Genomic DNA, 24,041 nt, shown 5'->3' on the forward strand with positions numbered 1-24,041 from the left:
TGTAACATTTAAAGGACATCACCCCTGTGATGTGTAGGGCCAAGTATTTATTTTGTTGCTAAGCAAATATTGCTTGGAACATGCAGTACTTAAGGTACAAATCAAGGTGTTATGAACTAAATTTTGCTTTATGGGGCATATGCTGTCCTAAGTAGAAATTCTTAATTGAGCAAATAGTTGGTATTTGCCTGAACAGAGCAGTGGAAAGGTGTGTTAACTACCCAACATTAAGCTTTTTAGCTGCTACAATCTAATCTTAAAGGGGGAAAACCTTTTTACATTAATGGACATCCTAGACATGGTGTGGGACTGGACTAAGGGAAAGAAAGACAGACAGATTGGATTACTGGTAAATTAGGCAGGCATGGAGTTGAGAAAAATGATGACAAGTTATTTGGAAATGAAAATTCAATAAAAGGGTACAAAAAGGGAGCTGGGAGCAGGAAAGAATGTAGGGAATACTTGACAATAGGGATGAATGAAAGAAGGAAGGAAATGCAAGCACATTTCTTCATAAATACTGGAAATACACCCTCCCCGTGAATGTGTATGGAGCAAAAAAGAGAATAAACACTAATAGCTACAGATTTTAAAAACTGCAAATGTGCATTGGGAAACACTGAAAAAAAACCATTGGCATTCAATAAAGAAGAAACGGAAAACAGGAAAGCCTAATCACAGGTACTGTTCTAGGAGTATGCCAGCAACCCATTTCCTAGATCTGGACAAGGCAAAGTGTTGGTAGGAGAAATACTTTGATCTAAGACACAAAGTATCTCTAGTAAGCAAGTGGGTTTCTTATAAAAAAAACAAATGACTATTCATTCCTTTCAAGGAGCAAAGCTTCCTTAAACACTTGGCTACGGTGTTCTTTTCAGAAACAATAAAGGTGGCAATGCTAAGCTCCGTAGGCATAAAGAGCATACCAGGAGTGGCCAAAGTCTTCCATTTCATGCATGTTTGAACCTTAATATTGGTCAGGAGTGTAGAATGTATAAGTGACTCCCACCACAACTCCCCATACCCCACCGTAACTAACTTCTCTCCATTTTTAGATTGACTTTCATTTTAAGAAACCACCATTTTAAACTTCCTCTTGTCCCAACCATCCTTTGCATTCCTTAAATACTGACTCGGTCTACCCTTTTGGGACTGTGTCATGGCCCTTATAGCACAAACAAGCCCTTCGCACCACCCTACCCCAATGTCTTAGCCTGTTGGCCCAACCCAAACCGGTATGCTATTCCTCTTAGATGGCTGTAGAGTTATTAACTGTATTCTGGTTATGTTATGAAAGCTTATAGTGCACGATATACCTATGGACTAATGCCCCAGTAACAAGATAACCCAGTGTGATGGTTAAGTGAAGCGACAAAGGAACAAGAACATTTTTAACTGATTACAATGTAAAGAGGAAGGAACATTCCTGAACTCTGCAATTTACTTATTCCACATATGAGGAGCTAAAATCAATAAGCCTCTCCTGGTCTCCTCTTCCTTACTCCAATATACGCCTTCCAACATCTGGAAATGTGTAGAAGGATCTGACGAAGTCTACTCCGCTGATACTGTGATACGAGTTTGGCAATGAATATTGGAACTATGTCATAGAAAGAACTTTTAACAAGACAGGTTGCCTTGCGGTCAATACAAGGTTTAACAGGGAGCTATTGCAAAGCTTTCAAAATATGTGTGGTGTGACATAATGGGGAACTGCTGCTACAAAGTGTGAAGCTTAGTTTTGACTAGATTGGAGACCATTCCAGTAATCAAGTCTGAATCCAAAAAGTGACATGGGGAAGGTTGCCAATGAAGTCTTGTAACACCCGGTGATCACAGTTTCTATCTTCTTTGTGTTGAGTTCAGCCAGAGGGATTCCACTGATTCTCGAACAACAAGGAGACAGCACTGAACGGAAGAGTCCTGTGAAGTAGGATTACTCAAACTGAACAAGATTTAGGCATCATCTCCTCATGTGTATAACTACAGACCATGAGTGTGGCCAAAAGATGGACAAAGGTATTAAAGTACAATGATAGAGCAGATTCACTAGGAACTCTGATGGTAAAATTGTTGGCAGGAGAGGAGAAAGGACCCAAGGTTTCTCTTTGACCTCTATTAGTGAGAAAATGTGAACCAGTTTGACATAGTTGTAGACACCCACCACATGCAGATAATTTCTGAGCATCTTATGGATGACAGTGTCAAATGCCTGCTGGTATGATTTAAAAGACCATGGCACGGACACGGCCAACATCAGCTGTCACAGCAACGCCATATCTAGGTCACCACAGATACCTTGCTATTATCCATAATTTGTTGGTGTTCAATAAAAAAGCAAAAGAGGTGTAGCCACATGTGTTTAAGAAGTTTTGCTGTTGCGCATAGCAAGGTGATAGTGCACACATTCAAAGTTAAAGTAGGGTCCAAGCCAGACTTCAATGAAGAAACTATTGTGCCTATTAGAAATGAATAATGGACAATGACTAATATGATGATTTAATCATTTCCAGTAGAGGAAAGCACGTAAATTGTTAAGGCTAGAAAGAACGTGAACTGGGACTGGATCCAGTAGATATCTGAATTTGCAATTTAATAGGAGGGGAAGAGAAGGCTCGTCGAGAAGCTCAAAATTAGACCAAAAGCGGAGCGTGAGGAATGGGGGACTGACCCTGAGAATAAGGGTAAAAATCTTTGAATATGGTCCCCCTGATATTATTGATCTTAGAGATAAGATGGTCCAATTCATTGCAGAAATGTTTGGAATTCAGGCTGGAATTGAATGTTCGTTTTAATGAAATGTTTCATGAAATATCTTAAAAAGTTATCTATGTTTATTTTTTGCAAGAGACAACCTGGTTGGGTAACAGCACTGGTGAAATCTTGGATAGCCCTTTTATATTTTTGTTGTCTTTGAGTTCCACTTTTTTATTTAGAAGGGCAGTATTTACATCTCCAGATATGTTCAGATTATTTATCCTCCAGTTTGGCAGATAGATGATTGAGTTTAATCATGGAGCATGTTCATTTTTTGGTTTCATACACCTAGTCGATAGGGCAGGTGAAAGAGTATTACACCAAATATCTTAAGTTGCTCCATGGACTTTCTTAGTAAGGGGCTTATTAACAAATATTACTTGTAGGTGTTTAACATTCAATGGAATGATTTCCCTTCAGCCTGAGGAGGATTGGGTCAGTATGGTCACTGAAAGGGTCAGAACAAATTAAATCATTTGATGATTTGACCAGTCACAATATAACATCTCAGACATAGTTACTATATATTCAGGGGTGATAATAGGATCTATAAAATACATGGGCTTGTGAGTAACCCAGTGGAGGTCTTTGGGGTGTCTGAACTCCTTGCCATTAAAGGCTGCTGTACTGTGATCACCATATGGATTACCACTTTGTGCTTTTATAAATATTACCTATATATGAAGGTCTTCTTGACCGTAAGTTTCCATTTTTCCTTTTGATACTGCAAGGTTTGACTTTGCCTCTTAGTTGCCCCCTTACTCTATCATTCTGTGTTTCATCTTGCCATATATCTAATTTCATTCACTTAATTGTTCCTGCCAAGTAAATCTAATCCAAAATATGGTGGACCCAATCTAGGAGTTCAGTGATGAGCATAAAGGATATCTGTAATAGCCTGAAATGATCTGTGCCATTGGAGGGATGCGACTCACATATTTCAGTAAAGTGTAAGCAAGGGGCCTTCAGATTGGAAGGAGTCTTAAGTTTTTGTTACTGCCATAATGTATTCTTTTAGTTGTTAATGGTATACTCTGGTCAGGATATTAGGACGAAGTGTGCTGTATTAATAGTTCTGTCCAGTTCAATCAGCATGTTGTCCTCTGCTTCAAGGTGAGAGCCAAGCACGTTCTGAACAGTCTATGTTCTTGTCCTTAGCTCCTTGAGATACCTCTCTGATTTTCACATTACTATAACTAGATGTTCAAGATGTTCAAGCATTTCTTGGAGACTGGTGTTTTGTACTCACAGAACAATCACCTATTTCTGATTGGACTCTTCCTCAACGGATCTATTGTTGCTGGATTCCTCTACGTGAAAGACCCTTTTGCCCATGTCATTGAAGTTTCTCTTGATATCTTGAAAATGTTTGCCTCAATATATTCTTTCTGCTTACAGTTCTTCTTTGAAGTCCCTGGAATAGTTCAACCATAAAGTTTTAGTAACCTCAGGTCTTCCCCTTCTGAAGTGATGTACAACGACCCATCAATCAATGGAGTGTCAGTTTTTCATCTTCTTTTGGGACTCATGCCTGAGCATTTCAGTAGTTCCTTCTGTTTTTTTAATATCCTGAACTAGCCATATTTTGTCACTGTTGAGGACCCTCGACCCCACCTGCAGGTTTCAACAAGTTCGGATTACAGACTGTTCTTTCCTTTAATGCAAAAAATATTTAGTGGCTAACACTGATCCTCTAGCTCAGGCCAATGCGGTCTGAGAAAAAATTTAAAAGTTTAAGGTTTATTTACCACTGGGGTCTGGAGGTTTCCAGAAGTACTTCAGTGAACCATGGAAGGCTCCAAACATTATTCAATTCTGGAGCCTCCTCATGTACCTGGAGAGGACAGTTGAGTACCCACTTTTTAGGGAAGGTAGCTTTGTAATTGCTTAAGCCTGCAGGGTCTTCTTAGTACCACAATTATCACACTACGTTCCTCATCTGCTGTGGGTAGCGAGGGGAAATAAATCCGGCTCTATAGCGGAGACTTCCACATGTATGGTGTAGGCGGTCTCCCAGCTGAAAAAACATTTGGTTTTCCCTCAGATACTACCTACTGCACAACTGTGATAATGTATCATAAGGCATTGAACTGAGTAGGTTCTGTGAGATAGTTATGGAACATCTACTGTTGAAGGATGCACATACGTGGAGGACAATGGTACTGTTGTTGGCTGCAGGGTAGCACTCAGTCATAGGACTTTGTACGGAACACTTAATAGCTGTGTTTGTAGGACTAGTAAGTGATGGAGGGTGGGTCGCCTTGTGGGTGCTTCAGTGCAATATGTCAATCAACATTCAGAGCACTGATTATCCGTGTAAATAATTTGATGCTTTGTTATTAAAAATTAAGTAAAGGTAAAAAATGCATAACAATCAAAGACACGTTTTTAAATAAAAACTGTTTTCGAACTGTGATGCATTGAAGCACTTCAAGAACAAGATCTGTGATGCTGCTGAAATGAAACTTATAAATTACTAGGCCTGGGCGGTAAACTCCGTTCCTTTCACGGAATTTGGGTAATTTTGCATTCCGCGGAGAACGTGAAATTGCCCAAAATTCTGCGTTCTGCGACTTAGCGAAATTTTTTGCTTGTTCGCGTTTTCAAACACGTGTTCGCGAGATATTTCCCCCCGAGCACGCAAACCGCGATTGCGAACAGTAAAAAAGCATCGCAAACAAGCAATTCCTGCAAGTTTGCCGTATTTCTGCGTGTTCGCGGAGATTTTTTTACCGTTTCGCGGAGATTTGCGTAACGCGATTACGCAAATTCCGCCCAGCCCTATAAATTACCTTGGAATATCAGAGAAGAGAATTTCCGAGAAGAAAGAACAGTTTTATGCATGTCATCTGCAGGATATGCCAATCTTGAACACCATGTAAACACAGAAAGGGGTGGGGAGGACTAAACCGAATAAGGATGAAGCATGTCACACACTTTTGTGTGTGAGTGAGGGCAGTTTTTCAAAACACACACTTGTGCCACAGCTTGTCTCTTCATCCTTATTGGGTTTAGTCCTCCCCACCCCTTTCTTTGTTTACATGTGATTATTAGGGGGTTCGGGGTGGTGGAGGTTGTTTTTTGACCCTCTCCCCTCATTTTGTGAGAAATAATCTTGAACACCACACAGCTAAGTGTCTCTAGAAGGAGTTTTCTTGGTTAGCAAATAAACATGGAATGAGGTGAAACAGGCATGTTCAACAAACCTCTAACCAGTGAAAATCTCAAAGTGTATTTGGCGGTGCTTTGGTTGGTTTTTAATAAATCTAGCACATTTCACACATGTAAAAATCAAATCTTGTGATGTAAATCATGTCAAGATAAAGCATAAGTAATCAGTACCGATACAGTTCTCACTAGAGACATTTTTGATGATTAAAACTTAAGAACTAAGACACCAAGTTATTCCCACCTGAAAACATCTTCACAAAATCATCTCCGTTCAGACTCATGATGACATCAGCTTTAACAGAAGGCTCTCCCTTTCCAGCACTGCCACTCTTGCTCTTCAGGTCAATGTGCCAAGTCCCTTCATCTACAAAAAGAAAATACATTATCCCAGGAACACACAAGTTATTTTTGAGCATTACAAGGCACAAAACATGTTAGTCCACCACATATCCATGCTGAGGTATCAACTGAAATAGGCCATTTTGTGAGAAGGGTAAAGTGAACCAGGGCAAAATGCACCGTCATCAGTGAAAAACAAAATGAACTAGGCAAAACAAACAACACTAACAAGCAAAAAAAGGACACATATACATAAGTCTTGAGAAGCAGACTTCCCCTGTGTAATCATACTACACATTGGCAAATAACAGTAAGACACGCTTGTAACCATAGCTAGAGCAAAACAGAATACTACGATATCAAGAAAGTCCTGTCTTTATAAAAAAAGGAAAAGCAAGCTTGTGAAGACAACAATCAGTTTATCCGATGTGCAATTAAGTAGTGTTCATCATCAGACCAAAAAAAACTAAGAAGTTAAAGTAGGGCTTCTTAACTCAACCAAGCATTGTATAATAATTATTCTTGACCTTTTAAGGTACGGTTGAGTTGGAAACTCTGCATGATGACAAAGCAATGACTACCTGCCTAGAAAGAATAAACATAAAGACAAATAAAAGAGATTTGAAATATTAAAACACACATGTCATGAGGGCACTAGAGCAAACCTAACTGAAGCTCTGCTGGGAAGTCCTGGATTATGAGATTCATTGCATTTCATGGACTACTGATGAACATGAAGGAGAAACAGATGAATTTCAAATTAGCATAAATCTGGATCTAAACGCTAATAAAAAACTAGTTAATAAGGGTCTAGAACACCCAATAGACTTAACTCAAAATCAAGAACAAGACGACATATCATCTTGAATGTAGGTTTAACTTGCTAAAACAAATCGAAGGTCGAATAAAAAGTTTTTTTTAAATACACACTTCCTAAGGATTACACACAAATGTTGCAAACTTTGACGTTTGCCTCATCATGTCTTGGAATAATTTTAGTTCCATTTACAGTAATGCATCTCTGAAAGACATTCTTTTATGTCAATACATAATACTGTATGTTGACCATCATAGCGGACACATTTTGTCTATTTTCTTTTGCCACATGGCAAGAGAGACTGATTATTTTCAGTCATAAGTATATTTTCATGTCGCGTTTTTATTGCTTTTCATAGTTACATCTCACATCTTTGCAATACATCAGTGTTATACCTTCTTGTGATAACACTACAGATATTTTCCAGATATGTACAATACTACCTTATTGTGATCATTTTAGAAGTTTTTTTTTTTTTTTAAGACTAGGGTCTAATCTCTCCGATGATTAGGTTTTGTTGCAGCATCTTTATGCCAGCATTATTTTTCTTATAATTAAGTCTTCACCAAGTAATATGTCCGAAAGAGGGAGAAAAGAGGAAGTGATAGGAATGATGAAGGACATTCAAGAACTGTAAGATATTAACCGAGATGCGCAAGGGAAGGATACGTATAAGGTGCCAACATCTCAAATAGAACAAAATTTTAACTCAAATAGAATAAAAGGTGTGTGTGTGATTGAGGCGATGATGATGGGCGTGTGAAAGTTTTGCATGATGTTGAACTTTTTTTTTTTAATGATTAGCTTGCTAATGAAAGTGGGCAGGAAGAGCAGCTGGCACTCAAACTACTTTTCTTTGGTTTTACCCCTCGGAAAAGATCTCTCTCCCAAGCATCAACCATTCACTCACTCCACCCACAGATATCCTAGAAAAAAAGTCATACCTAATTTCGAAGTGAAAACAATTATTATTATTATTATTATTTGGAATCTTGTATAGCGCGCGGTTACCCTTGGGCATCCCAGCGCTAGTTCATCACTCAGGGGTGAGGAGCTAAAAGAGCAGCATTAAGCGGGGAACAAATGAGTTTTAAGTAGCTTTCGAAACCGAGTAATACAAATTTCTGTTTGTAGATTCAAGGGCAACGCATTCCATAACTTGGCTGCGTTCACCGAGAATCTTCTACCGCCCATCCGGGATCTTTTCACTCTGGCCACTTGTAACAGAAATTTGTGGTCTGAGCGCAGGGCTCTGGTGGCCTTGTAAGGGAGCACTATATTACCCAGGTTGGGAGGTCCCTTCCCTCGCAAAATTTTATGAACCGTTCAGAGAGATTTAAATTTTATCCTCTCCCGTACCGGGAGCCAATGCAGCGCATTTAATGCCGGTTTTGCTGACTGTGTCCTTGGGATATTCATCAGCAGCCTAGCTGCTGCGTTCTGCACTTGTTGAAGTTTGTTGAGCGTCGCTTCCGGAGCGCCCAAAAAGATCGCATTGCTGTAGTCCAACCTCGAGACAATCAGCCCCTGAATCAAAAGTTTCCTAGACACCAGAGGAATAAGGGGTAAAATCTTACGGGCTGACCGGAGTAGACCAAAGCAAGCTCCGGCAGTTTTTTTGCGTGGGTCTTAAAGGACAAGTCTTGTTCCAGCCACACACCGAGACTTTTGATCTCCTTTTTGGGGCTTGGAGGATCGCCAAGACAACTCGGCCAGCAGCCTGGCGGCGGAAAAAGCCCCGCATGTCCCAGCAACATCATCTCTGTTTTAGAGCCATTCAGTTTTAATGCTGAATTGCCCATCCATGTGCACACCTTGGACAGGCAGGAGTGCAGCAGGTCCGGTTGATTCGCCAATTGGAAGAGGGCCACCACCAACTGGGTATCATCAGCATAGCTGATGATTTTAATACCCAGTGGTGCTACAACATCCTCCAACGGTGCCATATAGACATTGAACAATGTGGGGCTCAGGGAGGAGCCCTGAGGCACACCACATTGAAGAGGGATAGGGGCTGAATGCGCACTACCTTTGCAGACTTGATAGGATCGCTGGTATAAAAAAGACGCAAGCCACTTTAGGGCCATTCCAGTCAGGCCTACTTCTGACAGTCGCTGGAGCAACACCTGGTGGTTTACAATAGGCAGGCCTCTCACAAAGTATTAGAACTATGTTATGTTATGTAAATTTGTAGAGCACGCTTTCACCCGGGAGGGTATCCAGGCGCTGAGCTGGTGAGTCGAGTCGAGCCAAACATAGGTTTTTTATTTTAGAGTAATTTCCTTCTTCGTTAGTGCAAAGTCCAGAGGCAGTCTAATGTTTTTAAAGTGATGCACCCAATTGCAAACGTAATCCTCAGTACAGAACTCAAAAGAACTGACAAGGAGAGATGCAAGGTGATAATGTTTTTTTGCCCAAGATACCAAATGGGCTGCGGCATGGAGGACTGATCAGAATGAGCAAAAGAGGTTGTTAAGAGACCAGCTAACTAGGCATAACCTCTAACACTACCTCTACAGAAGGTGGATAGGATGAGAGATTACATTTCAATTGTCCTACAAAGTGATGGCTGGTTTGGTTTTCTAAAAGTAGCAGAAACCTTCGCAGAGGGAATAATGTATATGAATAGTGACCTGAAATGCAGGAAGAGTCAATTTATTTTAAAGTTATGTTTGAGTGAGAAGTTAGTAATTTCTTTTTACATACACTACAGATCACAACTGCACTCCGATAATGCCGTCCCAGGATCTCAATGTAAATCAGAACACTTTAGTGAGTCAGTTGTATAGTGAGCTATATAAATGCGATGAACAGTACAATACATATTAACGTTTGCATATATTCAAAATGTTGATGAGACTGAATGTTTTTAATAAAGGTCATTAATAGGGAGTGCCAGACTGCAGCAATGGAGCATATGTGAAGAAGAAAGACTAAGCAGAAAAGCTGAAGGAAGCCCACACTGGTATACATTTTTGGCAAGAATATTGATAGAATAAGGGGAGAGTAGTGCCGGGTAGAGTCAGACAGGGGGGAACTAAAGAAACCTAAAACTATGAGCAAAATCCAAATCAAATTATTAGGGAGCAAAATGGCTCGTTAATTGAACAATATTGCTGAAGTGTGAGACTTCAATAAAAAAATATATACTTTAATCATCATAATAAATGCACCAGATGAATACAAATTAGAGTATTGTAAACTTTGATTTGTAGTCAGTCAATATTTAAGTGTGCAGTGCATTTAGGATTTGGCAGAAATGTGATATTCTGTTTCACTGTCTGCATACGAAAGTCAGACAAACCAACAACAGGGTAAAGAGCAAATGATGACAGCACACCAAATTGGCAAGTATGTTTTTTTACACTTATACATAACTGAGAAGAAATGTTTACTTTGACACAATTATCAGTATTCAATCAGACATTGTTTGCATCTGTTTTTACCTGTAAATACAATCATGCTTCCTGTGGTCTTTGCTCTTGAAGGCCTGTGGGCCTCAACATACCCTTGTTAAAAAGGCACATTAATGTACTAGTGTGCAGGTGTGTACATATTTATTGCAATGGCAAAAGTCTGAACTAAGAAAAAAACTTTTAGAATGTATTGACACGGAATTACAGAAACCCAATCTTGGGTAGAAGTTGAAGATTCAGAGAAAAGTATGCATAATAAAATTGAAAAGTAAAGCACGTCATGCAAAATATATATCTATGGTTGAAAAACTTTGCCTTGAGATTCGAGTGTACCACATGATCAGGAATTTTAAATTGTTGTTTCTTCATAACAGCAGTGAGCACCAGCAATGAGTAAACAAAGATTGTTAACCTTCAACCACCCTAATCACAATTATCACTATTCAGAAAAGTACTGTGGTAATCAAGAATGCTTGTTCAACCAAAACAACAGTGGTTCTTACCAGTGATTTCAAACTGGTAAATGCCTTGTGTTGTCTTCACTACTTCATCGTTGAGGGTGGTCTGAATTAACTTAAACGTTTCTGCAATGGCTGACGAATCTTTCGAAGCCTGGGCCTTGCCTCCCTTGAATGCTGCAGAACCACCTATTAAAGATAAAAGAGTTTATAATTTTATGTGTCTAGTATATTTATTTTGTTACCATATTTATATTGCATGGAAGTATCTACGTAGACGATGGAGAGCTTTACAATGAATTTGGACTACAATAAAAAAAAAGTGAATAAACTTACTCCAATTGAGAATAGTCAGCAGTAGTAGGAACAGTGTTCGTGTTTCGAGAGGGCGACAGAGTAAAGATCCCAGTGAAGAGAAAATGTAAGGTCACCATTACAGCTTCACAGATGGTTTTTAAATATGTGGGTCTTCAATTTTAATCTGATCTTAAGGGAGGGTCCAATGCTGAAAGGGCTAAACTGGAGGAGAAAATGTAGAATTTATGATTCTTTACTTTTGTAAACTCCATATTTTCGAGATTTTTCTTCTTGTGTGCGGCAGTTTATTATTTAAGGTAGGCGGATCTGCTAAAATATCAAGCTTAAGCATGCATCTTGACCTGGATTCTGGCCTTCAGGTGGTATTAACGTAGTTAGGTATTGGGGTGATCTGGTCTGACTACTTAACTCCTCTGACAAGATGGGCGGCTGCATGCAAGGTGACTCAAAGGCTAGAACATTTTTAGGTAGATTTCCAAGTAAGGCATTGCCTCAGCCAAAGGGTGGGAGAATCAGTGTGTGAATGGGGCATCTAAAATCTTTGGGAGGAATAAGGCTTTCGCTTTATTAGAAAAAGGAGCAGGAGTTGGGCAGTTTTGGCAGTGTTAGAGATATGTGCCACAATGGCAATATTTTAAAACAGAGAGTTTACTAAAGACACCCAGGGTGAGGAGAAACCAGTCATTAAGGATTGAAAGCCAGACTTGGACAGGAGGAAGGCAGGTGAGTAAACGAAGGATAAAGTAGGTATTACTATGGATAAGTTAGAGAAAAAAAACGTTCATTCAAATAAAGAGGTGTTCCAGAAATTCTTTACAATGTGTAGATATTCTCATGTACAGTTCTGTTTCAAATTGATGAATTCGCGGGCCAGCTATACAAAGCCATTCTCCCAATGAAAATCGCTGTGATTCGTAAAATCACCGGATGTGCCGCTGCAAATGGATTTTTGGGAGATATTAACCCCATCTTGTGAATTGAAAAAGCAATTTGAGCTCGTAAAGTAGGTTTACTAACCCATACCAAATAACATTTATGGAGGGTTGTTAAAGGGTTTTCCCTCCTATTTACGATTCAGTATGATTTGTATCAATAACTACCTGGCCCTCCCAAGATTTTCCCTCACAAGAAACCTTTTTTAAACCTCATGCATGCTCGTGACGGAACCGCTCCATCACGAGCCTCGGGTGGGCTGTGCTGGTGACGGAGCGGTTCTGTCACGGCCCGGCCGCCGCGCCTGCGCGGCACGTTCTATTGAGCGGGCGGGGCCGTGACGGAACCGCTCCGTCACAAGCACAGCTCACACGAGGCTTGTGACAGAGCGGTTCCGTCACGAGCATGCGAGCGCGGCCCCCCCCTCCCCCTAGCGCTGCGGCGGAATTGCCGCCGCAAAGGGGTTAATGCAGTATCGTCTGTGAGAATGCAAAATAGGGATGTTGCTCTGCTGTTCTTCGCAGGCCATTCTATTTTTGTAGCCATTATGTGCGTTTTACACATGCACGTTATGCTGTGTTATAGACACCCGTCTAATTAATATTAATTTAGCAGGTCTTTCTGCGATCCCTCCGACTAGAGATTTTACGATACATCCAATTGTTAGATAGGTTGCAACACAAAACTAAAGATTGGGGACAAACAGGTTGTACGAAATTTCTAACTGATTTTTGCAACCAGTCTTTTGGCACATCGTGCTCTTTATAATCTACTGTATATAGTATTACACCAAAGGGTTCCAAGTACTTTAACAGAGACGTTGGACAGCTTCAGAAGCCGACTGCATGTCTCTTCTTTCTGAGCAAGCCTACTTTAAGTCACATACATGTCTGCCTGGATTTCTATTATTGTACTTCTGCCAATAGTCCTCATTTAAGAAAAAAAACAAAATCACAACCTCTCCTTCTCTGAAAGTCATACCTACAACCTAAACAATACCAAACTTCCTCTATTCTATCTATTAACCCCACCAACCATTCTGCATAACCTTAATTTAAATCAGCACAAAGAAACTGGAGTAAGTGTATAGTCTGGTTTTCTTGAGAGCACAAGAAAAATCCCAATGACTACTGGATTAATCCTTAACCTTGGGATCTGGAGGAGCGTGCCACCCAGTGTAAAGAACATCAATGCCTCGTCAGGAGTAGTAAGAGCCATATAAATGTAATTGGTTGTTTGTTTCATAGTTCGAAAATTCATAGTTCAAAAATTAATAAAAGAAACCACATATGAATGCAATCACAATACAATATCTCTGGTATAGTATTTTAGAAGTTAGGCTGGAATTTGTCTGTTTCATTGTCGCTATAATCTTTAGGAAGGATAAAGTTTGGTCCATTAAATGTTGACCGTCCAGGTACACACATCCTTTCAGTATAATAGGAGAGGGTGTGTGAGAAAGTGGCTCTATATATACTGGACCAGGATGAGGTACAGTGTGTATAGAGTCCACAAACCCCAGAGGTATAACAGAGGTTAAAGTCAGGACTGACCTTACTCTCAAAAGTGGTAGCTTGGTCGAGCAGTAAGGCAGTACCAGAGGACAGTTTAAAGCATTTGTTGTACACACTCCGTCAGCAAAGGATTTCACACACTCAAAGACTGAACTCCATGCCAATTGTTGTTATTTCAAAAGATATAGTGGTTTTATTTTTAGAACCAACAGGCATAAAAATATACTTTTCTCAATAGGAGTACTCCCATGTAAATACTTTGCAAGGAAGCAATAAAGTTTGTGAACACAATAGATACAGGGGTTGCAGAAGGCAACACAATTCTAGACACACTTTAGCATTGAGCTCAATGGGTTTTCAAAATATGAGTACAGTTGATTACCATACATATTACTTTAGTAGTTCCAGGACTAGATCCTAGATTCTAAACTGTAACCAATTTAGTAAAAACGTTCTAGTTACTGTAGTGAATTTTCATGAATTAAAAGCGGTTTTAAAAGTTCACACTTCGAAACTTTTCAATGTAAATCTGACAATGTTATCCAATGGGAGAAAATTCAGGTTGCAGGTAAAGTACGATCTCGTTACTTTTGTAGTCCAGTTAAATCTGACAACGTTATCCAATGGGAGAAAATTCAGGTTGCAGGTAAAGTACGATCTCGGTACTTTTGTAGTCCAGTACTGGGCTCCTAAGTCCAGCACTGGGGTCTCAACTTGAAACAGGTAGGTTATTGCGTTTCAATATTTCGTATGATTTTTAAAGAATATTTAAAGTTTTCAAAAGTAGACAGAAGAAATTTCATAGAAAAGCAGACAATGGGTTACTATGGAGAAAATACAGATTACTAGTAAACCCGGTAACGATTACTTTTGCGGTTCAGTACTGGGCTATAAGGTACAGTACTGGCTTCTCCCCTGATCACAGGTGAGTACTTCGGAATTCGGGTGATTTTATATGAATATTTTTAGTTTCCAAAACTTCACATTTAGAAGATTTTTCGAGTCAAACCAGTCAATGTTATCCAAAGGCAGGTAAGTTAGTTATCGGTTTCCAGGTGAGTACTTGGCTGGTGAAGTTAGTGTTCTGGGCATAGACTCAGGGGTCCCCCAGGGTCAGGTAAGTACAGTTGGTTCACCCCCAGCGGCGCAGGGGCGGCCGGGTGCAGAGGTAGTTAGGCCCAATGTTATCCAATGAGGGAAAGGGGGCCTCCGGTTGGTGGCTACTGGCTAGCAGGCCATGCGGCTGTGGGAGCTGGGCTCCTGGTCACTTGCTCAGGGCAAATGGAGAAGTAGGGCAGGACAAAGGTGGCACAGCAAGCGGCACTCGGGCGGCTGGGTGCAGGGTGCTTTTGAGCCAATGGCCGCTCAATGTTATTCAATGAGGAACTTGAAAAGGGAACAAAGGCTGCAGGCTCAGGGACAAGGATCTTCTGGAGTGACCAACACTTTGAGGGGTAAGTTGGGATCTTGGAGGATAGGTAGGCACCCAGGAGTTGGGCTCAGGGGGTCGTGGGGCGCCGGGTGCAGGGGTGTCTTTTGAGGTCAGGAAATCTTACCTGGTCGCGGTCGGAGGGGTCCTCTGTCCTGAGGCTTCAGGCGTCGTCGAGGAGGGTCTTTGGGCACTGGACTTCGGGTCCTAGTCGCCGGGGGGACGTCCTCGTGGTCCTGGATCACTCGGGCACAGGCCGGGCTCGGCGGGTGCAAAGGGGGTTGGTTCGGAGCTTCCTGGCTGGCACCAGGGGTGTTGTTGCAGCAGAGCTTCTGCTGATGGTAGTCCCAGGCTTTAAGAGGGTCAAGGCAGGCAGGTCCTCTGGGTGTCCCAAGGTTGCTGTCCGCAGGAGTCGCCGGGATTAGGCAGGAGCAGGTTCCAGGATCGACAGGCCAGTAGGGCTGGGGCCAAGTTAGTTGTTGTCGTCCTGTTGTTAGCAGCTTCAGAGCAGGTCTTCTTTTTGATCTTCTTTCTTCTTTTCTTATCGGGATCTCCGGAAGGAAGGTTCAGGGAGCCCCTAAATACTGAATTTAGGGGCATTACAGGTAGGGCAAGGACAGGGACCAATAGGTCCCTGTCCTGAGATGGGTACACCCCCTAGCCTGCTCCTCTCCTGTGGTAGGGAGGCAAGAGCCTAGCTGTTATTGGGTAGGGCTCCCCATCTACAAGATGGCCAGAGCCCGGGGTCGTGCTTCACCTCGTCTCTCCCACCTGAGGGGTGGGGTTGGCACAGGCCGGCACACCCACCTTCCTGACGTAGTTTTTCCCGCCAGTCTTCCTGCCAGAGTGGGGGTCAGGACTGGTGGGGGCCAGTTGCTGGGTACAGCAAATGGTCTGGACTAGCTCACAGAGGTGGCATGCCTTTGAAACTTCCCCCTGCCCATCCTGGGGGAGAAGACCTAGCACCTCGCCCAGGATGTGCATTGTTGCAGGCCCAGGAGAGCGGGGGGCTCTCAACCCAGGGGTCCAGCAACATGTCAGCTGTGTGGCAGCCTCTGCAGCCACTCAGACCAGGCGTGGATTGTAGGTTATGGTTTCCGTGGGCATCTAAGATGCCCTCTGGTGCATTTTACATTAAATCCCACACTGGCATCAGTGCTGGTTTAATGTGCTGAGAAGTTTGGTACCAAACTTGTCAGTCTTCAGAGTAGCCATTATGGTGCTGTGGAGTTCGTAATGACAAACACCAAGCACCATATACTCTTAATGGCATCACTGCACTTACAGTGCTCAGGAATGGTCCTGGGTACTGTAGGGGCACAGGGCTCCTGCACCTGTGCCCACACCTCTGGCATAGGGCCCCCAGCTAGAGGGGTGACTGAAGTATGCCAGGGCAGTGGGTTCTGTGGGCATGGCACACAGGGATGTGTGCCATGTCGACTCTTTGTTTAGTTCTGTACTTAGGCACTCAGCCTGCAAAGGCAGTGTGTGGGTGCCAGAGTACAGGGCTCCTGAGGATGACACAATGGGTGCTGCAGCCCTCAGGGGTCTTCTCTGGTCACCATGCCCTGGGTACATAGGGTACCATTTACTAGGGGTTGACAGGTGGCCAGAGATGCCAATTGGGTTTTTAGTTTCAACACAGTTTTAGGGAAGGAACACAGGCCCTGGGTACCTGGTTGGCAGGAGCCCAGGGCACACTGAGTCAAAGAACATCAGCAGTTCAGAAAAAAGTGGGGACATACGCATGCAAGAAAGATGGCACTTTGTCACAGGGTGAAGCAAGTTATTTCTTATTACCTTATTATATACTTCCATCGTTGTTCCAGAAAAAGGTTGGTAATGGTTTACACGGTTGATAATACATTTTGGGTTTTCATTTGAGAGATGGGATTCATGTGGTGTTTGACAGTTTTAACAAGCGTTAGCGTGGTTTAGGCCTTCCTTTACCTTTGCCGTGGCAATATTAGATGCGAGTTCTTTGATTTTTTTCATGCCATCACAGAATCTGGAGTAAAAAACAACCCTACTCTTGCTTTTTTTCAGGTTTTTTTTTTACTTTTTTTGCTGGAATTCAGAACTTTCTTTTGTCTTTCTAAGGCACTACTATACATTCACTAAACTTGGGGGAAAATGTCCTGGTTTTACTCTGGAGTCACCCGAAGGGAGTTTTAAAAGTAAACTTCAGTTCTATGAGTACTACCCTACTGAAAGACTACTGCTTCGTGTACAGTGTTAATTCCGAGTTCATGAAAAAAATAAAACATCCCCCTAACTGCTGGTTGTTTAAACTATCTCATGCTGGAGCACTTTAGTCAGCATATGCTTGCACTTCTACCTCTATCACATCCTTTTTGTTAGATTGCAATTGTAATAGTTCCAGAAAGATCACATTTAGATTTATTAAACTCCATTAGATCATTGGAATGTTGGGATTTCCACTGAAAAGAATGGAGTGCTCCGGGCTTATAATGACTGGTATAAGCCCAGAGCTCCAACATTCCAATGTTTCTTTGTTCACAGCTCTGGCTGTGAACAAAGGGTTCGGAGAGCCTGAGGGGATTCCAATCCCCTCACGCTCCCTGGTGGCTTTGTTTTATTTGTTAGAACATTCTACCCTCTAGTGGCAGAATGTTCTAACAGCCTTATAGCCCTTCGTAGCAGGGCTATACCGGCTTTTAAAGTCCCATACTTTGTTAAAGTCCCTCGCCTTTGGCTCGGGCCTTTAACGCTGCAGCGGGCCTTTAATAGCCGGTATAGCACGCTATGGCTATATTAATTATTTATCAAAAACAAGTGAAAAAGTTTCAATCTGCTGTCTGATCACTTATACTCTGGGAAGATAATTTTGCCTCCATAGTTGACCACAACTGCAGAATTCTGATTATGCTCCTGAACAGTGGTGTGGGAGTAAGTTTGGAGAGTGTGAGGAAACCAGGAAGGGACCCGAGCACTTGCCCTCATTTAAATAATAACACCATTTTACTATCATGCCACAAGACCAATGCAACACCTAACCTCATCAGACCGATGCAACACTAAACCCTATCAGACGGATGCAACAGTATACCGGAGAACCCCATCTCAGTATATAACAAATAGTACAAAGTTTCTCTTTCTTAATTTTATCCAAAAAACAAGCAGATGCTTCTTTCCCGGTAAATGTTAAAACTTAACACCTGCTCTGCACCCCAGGTCTGGCGTGCTTCAAAAATAATGTCTGTATCTAAAGTCATGGAACAAATACTTTCAGTTTTCCTTTAAGTTAGCATTTTTGGGTTTGAGTCAGGGAAGAACAGTATCATTTTGTCATAATACAAGATCTCCTTTCAGGCTTGAAATACACACAGACTGCATTGGGTCTCTTCCTATCGTATAAGTACTTTCTGTAGTGTTGCCTTGAACCTTAGCATAGCTCACTGTATTTTCTAATTCCCTGAAGGGTGGGCTGCACTGGATGCCCCATGCCTCCTCCAAGTGTGCTCTTTAGTAGCTCTTTAGTAGCAGCCACCTCCATTGGAATGGCTTTCCTGAGAATAACCATGAAACCCATGTTCCTTTAATGGACTGCCACAATACCAAAAATGAACAAGGAGCGGTGAGTGTCATGCATGCAGCTTGTTCCCCTTCCTTACATCCTTCCTTGCTAGACTTGAGATAAGGAGGTACCAGTGTTTGAATAAAGGTTCTCAGAAAAGGAATTCAATGATGGAAAATGATTAGATGCTCAAAGCCTTGAGGGGGGCATAGAAGGTCATATCCCATATAAATGGGCTAACCTGTTCTTTAAAGAGCAATGAGGTTTCCATGAAGTTGTCAAGCATTCCTTGGCATGGACGTGCAATTTACTCAAAGAATAATAGTGAGTTAGACTTACACACTCATAAATAGTACAACATGTACCTGATTCAACCTTTCAAAATAAAATTTAGTTACCGTATATTTAGTAGCATGCACGAACAAGTCTGGGGATTTATCTTTAAACATACATGCAGAGAAACCCAAGTATACCTTTCTTACCATGTTTTTCTATTGTATCGGTTAATGCATCTGGATCTTCATCTAAGAAGAAATCTGGAAGAAGTGGATGGCCTGAGAGGAAAAAACAGGAAATGTTTATGGCTCATAAACACAGTCAATGAAACCCTGCAATGGACCATTTTGTAAATAAGCATTGTCTCAAACACTTGAAGCTGCTCTGCATTAGCACCCTCTTTGTAGTGTAGCGCTTGGAGGGCCTGGCCTACGAATGGCAGCAATGGAGCAGCACCTGGTCCAGGTGTTATAGACGTTATTTTATGCATTAACCACACTTAATCTTTAAATTAAACTGCAACTACAATAGAAAAAAACAATACATGTTAAATAAAAGTCAATAAGAGCTGGCCTCACTGTGCAAAAGGATGCTGGTCTGCATGATACAACTATGCTACTCTCACATTCCTACCCTAATTTTCTCCTGTTAGACACTTACCTTGTTTAACACTCAGTTGCACTAGGCTATTCTATGGTATCCTTCGGGACTGGACTCTTCATGTCGGTCAACAACTGCCCTTTAAGAATGCGTTTTTTATATGCAGCACTCTGCTTGATGGCTACCTGCACTTAAATAGCACTTGTCAGGTAATCCTTTCATGTAGCTTTAAAAGCTCGAGCCTATCTGCAGCTTTGCCTTGAACAGTGATTACACCAGATATGCCAACGTTAACCTTCACATTGTTTTATTTTACTCGTTCGCCTATTGATGTTATTGCATCAGTTTGTACAGCACTTGCCAAATTGTTACACTTGATGCTTCTTCACTCATTATTGTATACTGGATAATCATCTATGTGTTGCAACAATTACATGGTTTTTGAAAAAAGTGATGCGCAGTAGGAAACGTCTGATCATATAATGCACTTAAATGATATTGAGGTTGTTTAAGCATAGGAATTTTTTTAACTATCAATGAATTTTCTACTTTGTATGACACAGAGAATGTACAACGGAACTGTAATGATTTTTTTAATGCAATGTTTTTGTATGTACACTTTTATGATTGCTTTTTAACAATCGAATAAAGTTATATTTGACTTGACTTTTATACTGCACTCAAACTATGTTCACCATATGACTCCACCTGTAATAACACATCTTATTACAATGATTTGTGAGTAAACGCACATTTGTTACAGATTCTTAGTGGTGTGCAGAGTATACCATACCACAGTAGAGAAACTTGTGTAATTGGGTCAACCATACTGGAGGCTAAACGCTAAGAAAATAATTTAAATACAAGCACAGTTAATTTCCTAAAACACTTTAAAAACGGATTCCTACTTCTGGTTTGTCCTTTTACTAAAATAAATGATGATGAACACTGATCGAAATAAAGCAGCAGAAACCAGAAACTTTGGAACATGTTGGACAAGCTGTCCAGTGGTTCTAGGTGACACCGAGCAGAAGCAATCAAAACAAGCATTGGTAATGCATCGGTTTCGCCTATGTAATGAATAAAAGATCTGTTTTCATCATTCATCGTCTGGGAGAAGGAAATGCTCCCTGACAGATAACATGGGAGTGGAGAGGATGTAACGCAGCGGCCAGACCTGCTGACTTGAGCGCGGGTTCAAGTCTTGGCGGCACCATACAACAGCTTGTGATTCTATGCAAACCACTTAATCTCTCCGAGTGATTAATTCTTATGTAAATATGCTGCAAGAGTAAAAGGCAAACCGTTATGAAAATATAGTTCCACCAAAGCGGATAATAACAGTATTTCCGCCGTGGGAAACTGATAAGAGAAGCAGATGAGAAACAAGCATTGGTTAATGCAGGAAAATAAGCTACAGTCAATAAAAATGGAGGCAAGGTAATTGGCACGACAGGAACCAATGAGAGGAGGCGGGATATAAGTCCCTTTTAAGTTTATATTAAAACCAATAGATTTGTCAAGCACAGTGCAAGTGCAGACAAAACCAAAAAAGTTGTCAATTCACACTCCAATTTCAATGATAGAAACATGCTCCTGCAACAACGTATGAGGAATTTTAGTAGTCTGTCCCACCCGCAAGAAGGATGTTAGTCCAGAGTCCAAGAACACAAATGCACGTCTGTCCTTCTTGAATGATGTAATAAAACTATTTCATCAATTAGTACCATTCAGATGCTTTCCGCTTTGATATACTGGGATCATTGCCATCTGATGAGGCCCATGGGATTTCATTAAACACAGATCTAATTCGTGAGAGTTTTTAATGGAGGATGTCTGAGAGCAGGTATGACAACTTGGATCTATACCATTTCATGGTTGAGGACCTTTACCAACCAATAACATTTTCCAAAAGAACACGTACTGGCAAAGCAAATAGGTCTGGCTTTAAGTGGATGAAGTACAGTACTGCAAAGCTTTACAATTAGACAATATAGAAGCCTGGTAATTACTTTTGGGAAAGTAGCACATTGCATAGAAAAAGTTGCAATGTTTTAGACTCACTTTCGTATGTAAAATATAGATGTATGATCTTTAAAGGTAGTAGGCACTTAGCGTTGGCCATAAATGTTAAAACCGACATTGTGCCCTAAGAGGTAATGAAATGATTTGCAGACAGTATGCTGTAGGTCACACCTGTGCCGCTGCATGGCCTACAATTTAGATAAACGAAATGGCAGAATTTTATGGACTGTTTTCTATTAATATTTTCACATGTTCGCCCATAAAAACACCACTGTGCATGTATGAAACACATGTAAGGAGAATTAAACTGATAAAAATGCTATGGTCTGAGAAGTAGTTTGAAGGGACACCAGGGGCTGTATGACACATGCGGTGCGTTTTCCTTCATTGCGTTTTCCTTCATTGCAACTCCTTGCACCGGCCTGCAAGGGGTTGTCTGGGGGATCCAAAGGACCCCCTTTACCCCCAGTGAAGAGCTGCTCTCAGGAGGCACACTGACAGTGCGCCACTTTTTAGGTGGTGCACGGTCAGTGCACCTTCTGAGGGCTTCTTTGCCTCTGCACCCGTGTCAGTAATAGGGCGCGGGTGCAGAGGCAAAGGGATTCTCTAATTTGCATGGGGTTAGTGTAGTAACGAGGTCCACACGTTGTAGAGTTCAAGACATTTATTAGGTTCAATTCACCATAGGTGCTCCCTGCTTGACAGGATCATAACAAACCAACATTCCACAGCTGCCTTCAAGTGACAGCACGGGTCATACCAAGGGGAGAGAAGCGGGAGGGTGGAAACAGGGTAAAGAGGAAGGAACCAAGTGACAAGTTACAACACATCATCCTCCCTAGGGAAACAAAAGGGGATAAGCAGGGGACAGCTGTAAGGGGAGCGGAGTGGAGAAAAGAGAGAGAGAGAGAGAGAGAGAGAGAGAAAGAAAGAAAGAAAGACCGAAGCATGGAGAGGGAAGATAACTGAAACAACATATCAGGCGAGAAAGCGGGTCCTACAAGTAAGACCTCAGCCCCTGCAAGAACCTAGGACCTCGGGGAAGAAGAACCCAAGGCCTCAACCAAAACTTTGGCAGAGAGCCACTTTAAACCAGAAAACAGTCTGTGTGGGGACGGGGTGGAGAAATCCAAGAACGGGGTAGGTACCTGCGCCTCTATCTACACTTCCCCTCCCTTTACCATAAACCGTGGGATGGCTTTGAGTCCCCTTAGTCTCCCGGTTATATGAGAGGGAAGGATAAAACTTGGAATAGACACCCCAAATTCCCATCCACCCCGAGCCCCTAAAATACTAACAAGTGACTGTGGGAAAAATGCTACTAATAGTATATGTGTCTGTCCACAACAAAATAATGTAGACACTGGTAGGAAATAACTACCCCATCGTCATGTCCCAGGGGCCAACAATTCAGGCTTCTAATAGAACTCTGTTAAAATTTCACATGTGGTACTACTGTAAACAAGGGTTATTAGTTCTGAGATGGCCAACCCAAAGTCAAAGTTAATAACAATCCTCAGTTCCAAAACTTCCCAGGAGGTATTACAGTTAAAGAGAGTTATCAGTTCTGTGATGGCCAACCAAAAGTCCTGGCCTTAATCCAACGTAGAAAAAAATATTTCCCTAACGGAATGCTGCAGAGTAAATGATAACTGGAACTCCTGCTTTTCTGCTAAGCCAGACAGCCACCAGTCTGTTCCTAAGTTTACCTCGAGGAGGAGCGTTGCACCAGATGGTGTGCCTCTTTACCCTCCTACGCTGTCTCCTCTGAACTTTCCAAACACCTGTGAATTCTTTACAATTATGCTCCAGGATACTCTCCAACATATCTTCACCTCCATGGAGGTGAGAGATCCCAACTTTAAGATCTTCTCCTTGGGTAGTTTCCTGGACCAGACCGCACTACGTCTGCGCCTTGTAACCACACAGACCTCATACACCTTATCATAATAGTTGTCTGGTCTAGACCATCCTCCCCCTTCGGATCTCTTTCCGTACTCAGCACCTGATCCTCTGGTAATGGGTTCACACCAGGTAACTTCATGCCACTCTCTCCCAAAATTGTGTCGAATTGGCTTATTCTTTTCCTCCTTTAGTCTTTTAGTTGGAGTAACCTTACATTTTCCTTCACTAACAAGCTCATTTTCATTTTTTCTAACTTCTGCACTTTCTTCCTTCACAGATTCCATGCTTATATTTTTCCTCCCTTCAAGTCCTTTGTATATACCATGTTTTTCTTTGTGTTTGTCCATAACTGTTTTGTTTTTTCCATTCCACTCTCTCCAAGCAGTTCCTTTCCATGCCACCTCACCCTTATATGGTAGTTTCCTCTCTTTTAACTGCTCAAACCAAGCTATTTGTGTGCTGTTGATTTTCACCAGATCACTCCAGAGTTCATTGCTTTCTAGATATATCATCAATCTTAATATCTTTTGTTCGACCCCTTTAGA

At 41.6% G+C, this 24,041-nt stretch overlaps 1 protein-coding gene across 1 annotated transcript in view; it reads right to left on the bottom strand.

Annotated features, from left to right (window-relative positions):
• HSDL2 (hydroxysteroid dehydrogenase like 2) overlaps positions 1 to 24,041 on the bottom strand; it is a 164,519-nt gene that overhangs the window by 26,649 nt on the left and 113,829 nt on the right. Inside the window, exons 8-10 of the mRNA XM_078676640.1 lie at positions 19,173 to 19,244; positions 11,004 to 11,147; positions 6,170 to 6,292 (exon numbers count right to left, since the gene is read on the bottom strand). Coding sequence (XP_078532766.1) covers positions 6,170 to 6,292; positions 11,004 to 11,147; positions 19,173 to 19,244 — 339 coding nt within the window. The remainder of the gene's footprint in view (positions 1 to 6,169; positions 6,293 to 11,003; positions 11,148 to 19,172; positions 19,245 to 24,041) is intronic.

This window comes from Lissotriton helveticus, chromosome 2_1, assembly GCF_964261635.1.
Source record: "Lissotriton helveticus chromosome 2_1, aLisHel1.1, whole genome shotgun sequence".
NCBI lineage: Eukaryota > Metazoa > Chordata > Amphibia > Caudata > Salamandridae > Lissotriton > Lissotriton helveticus.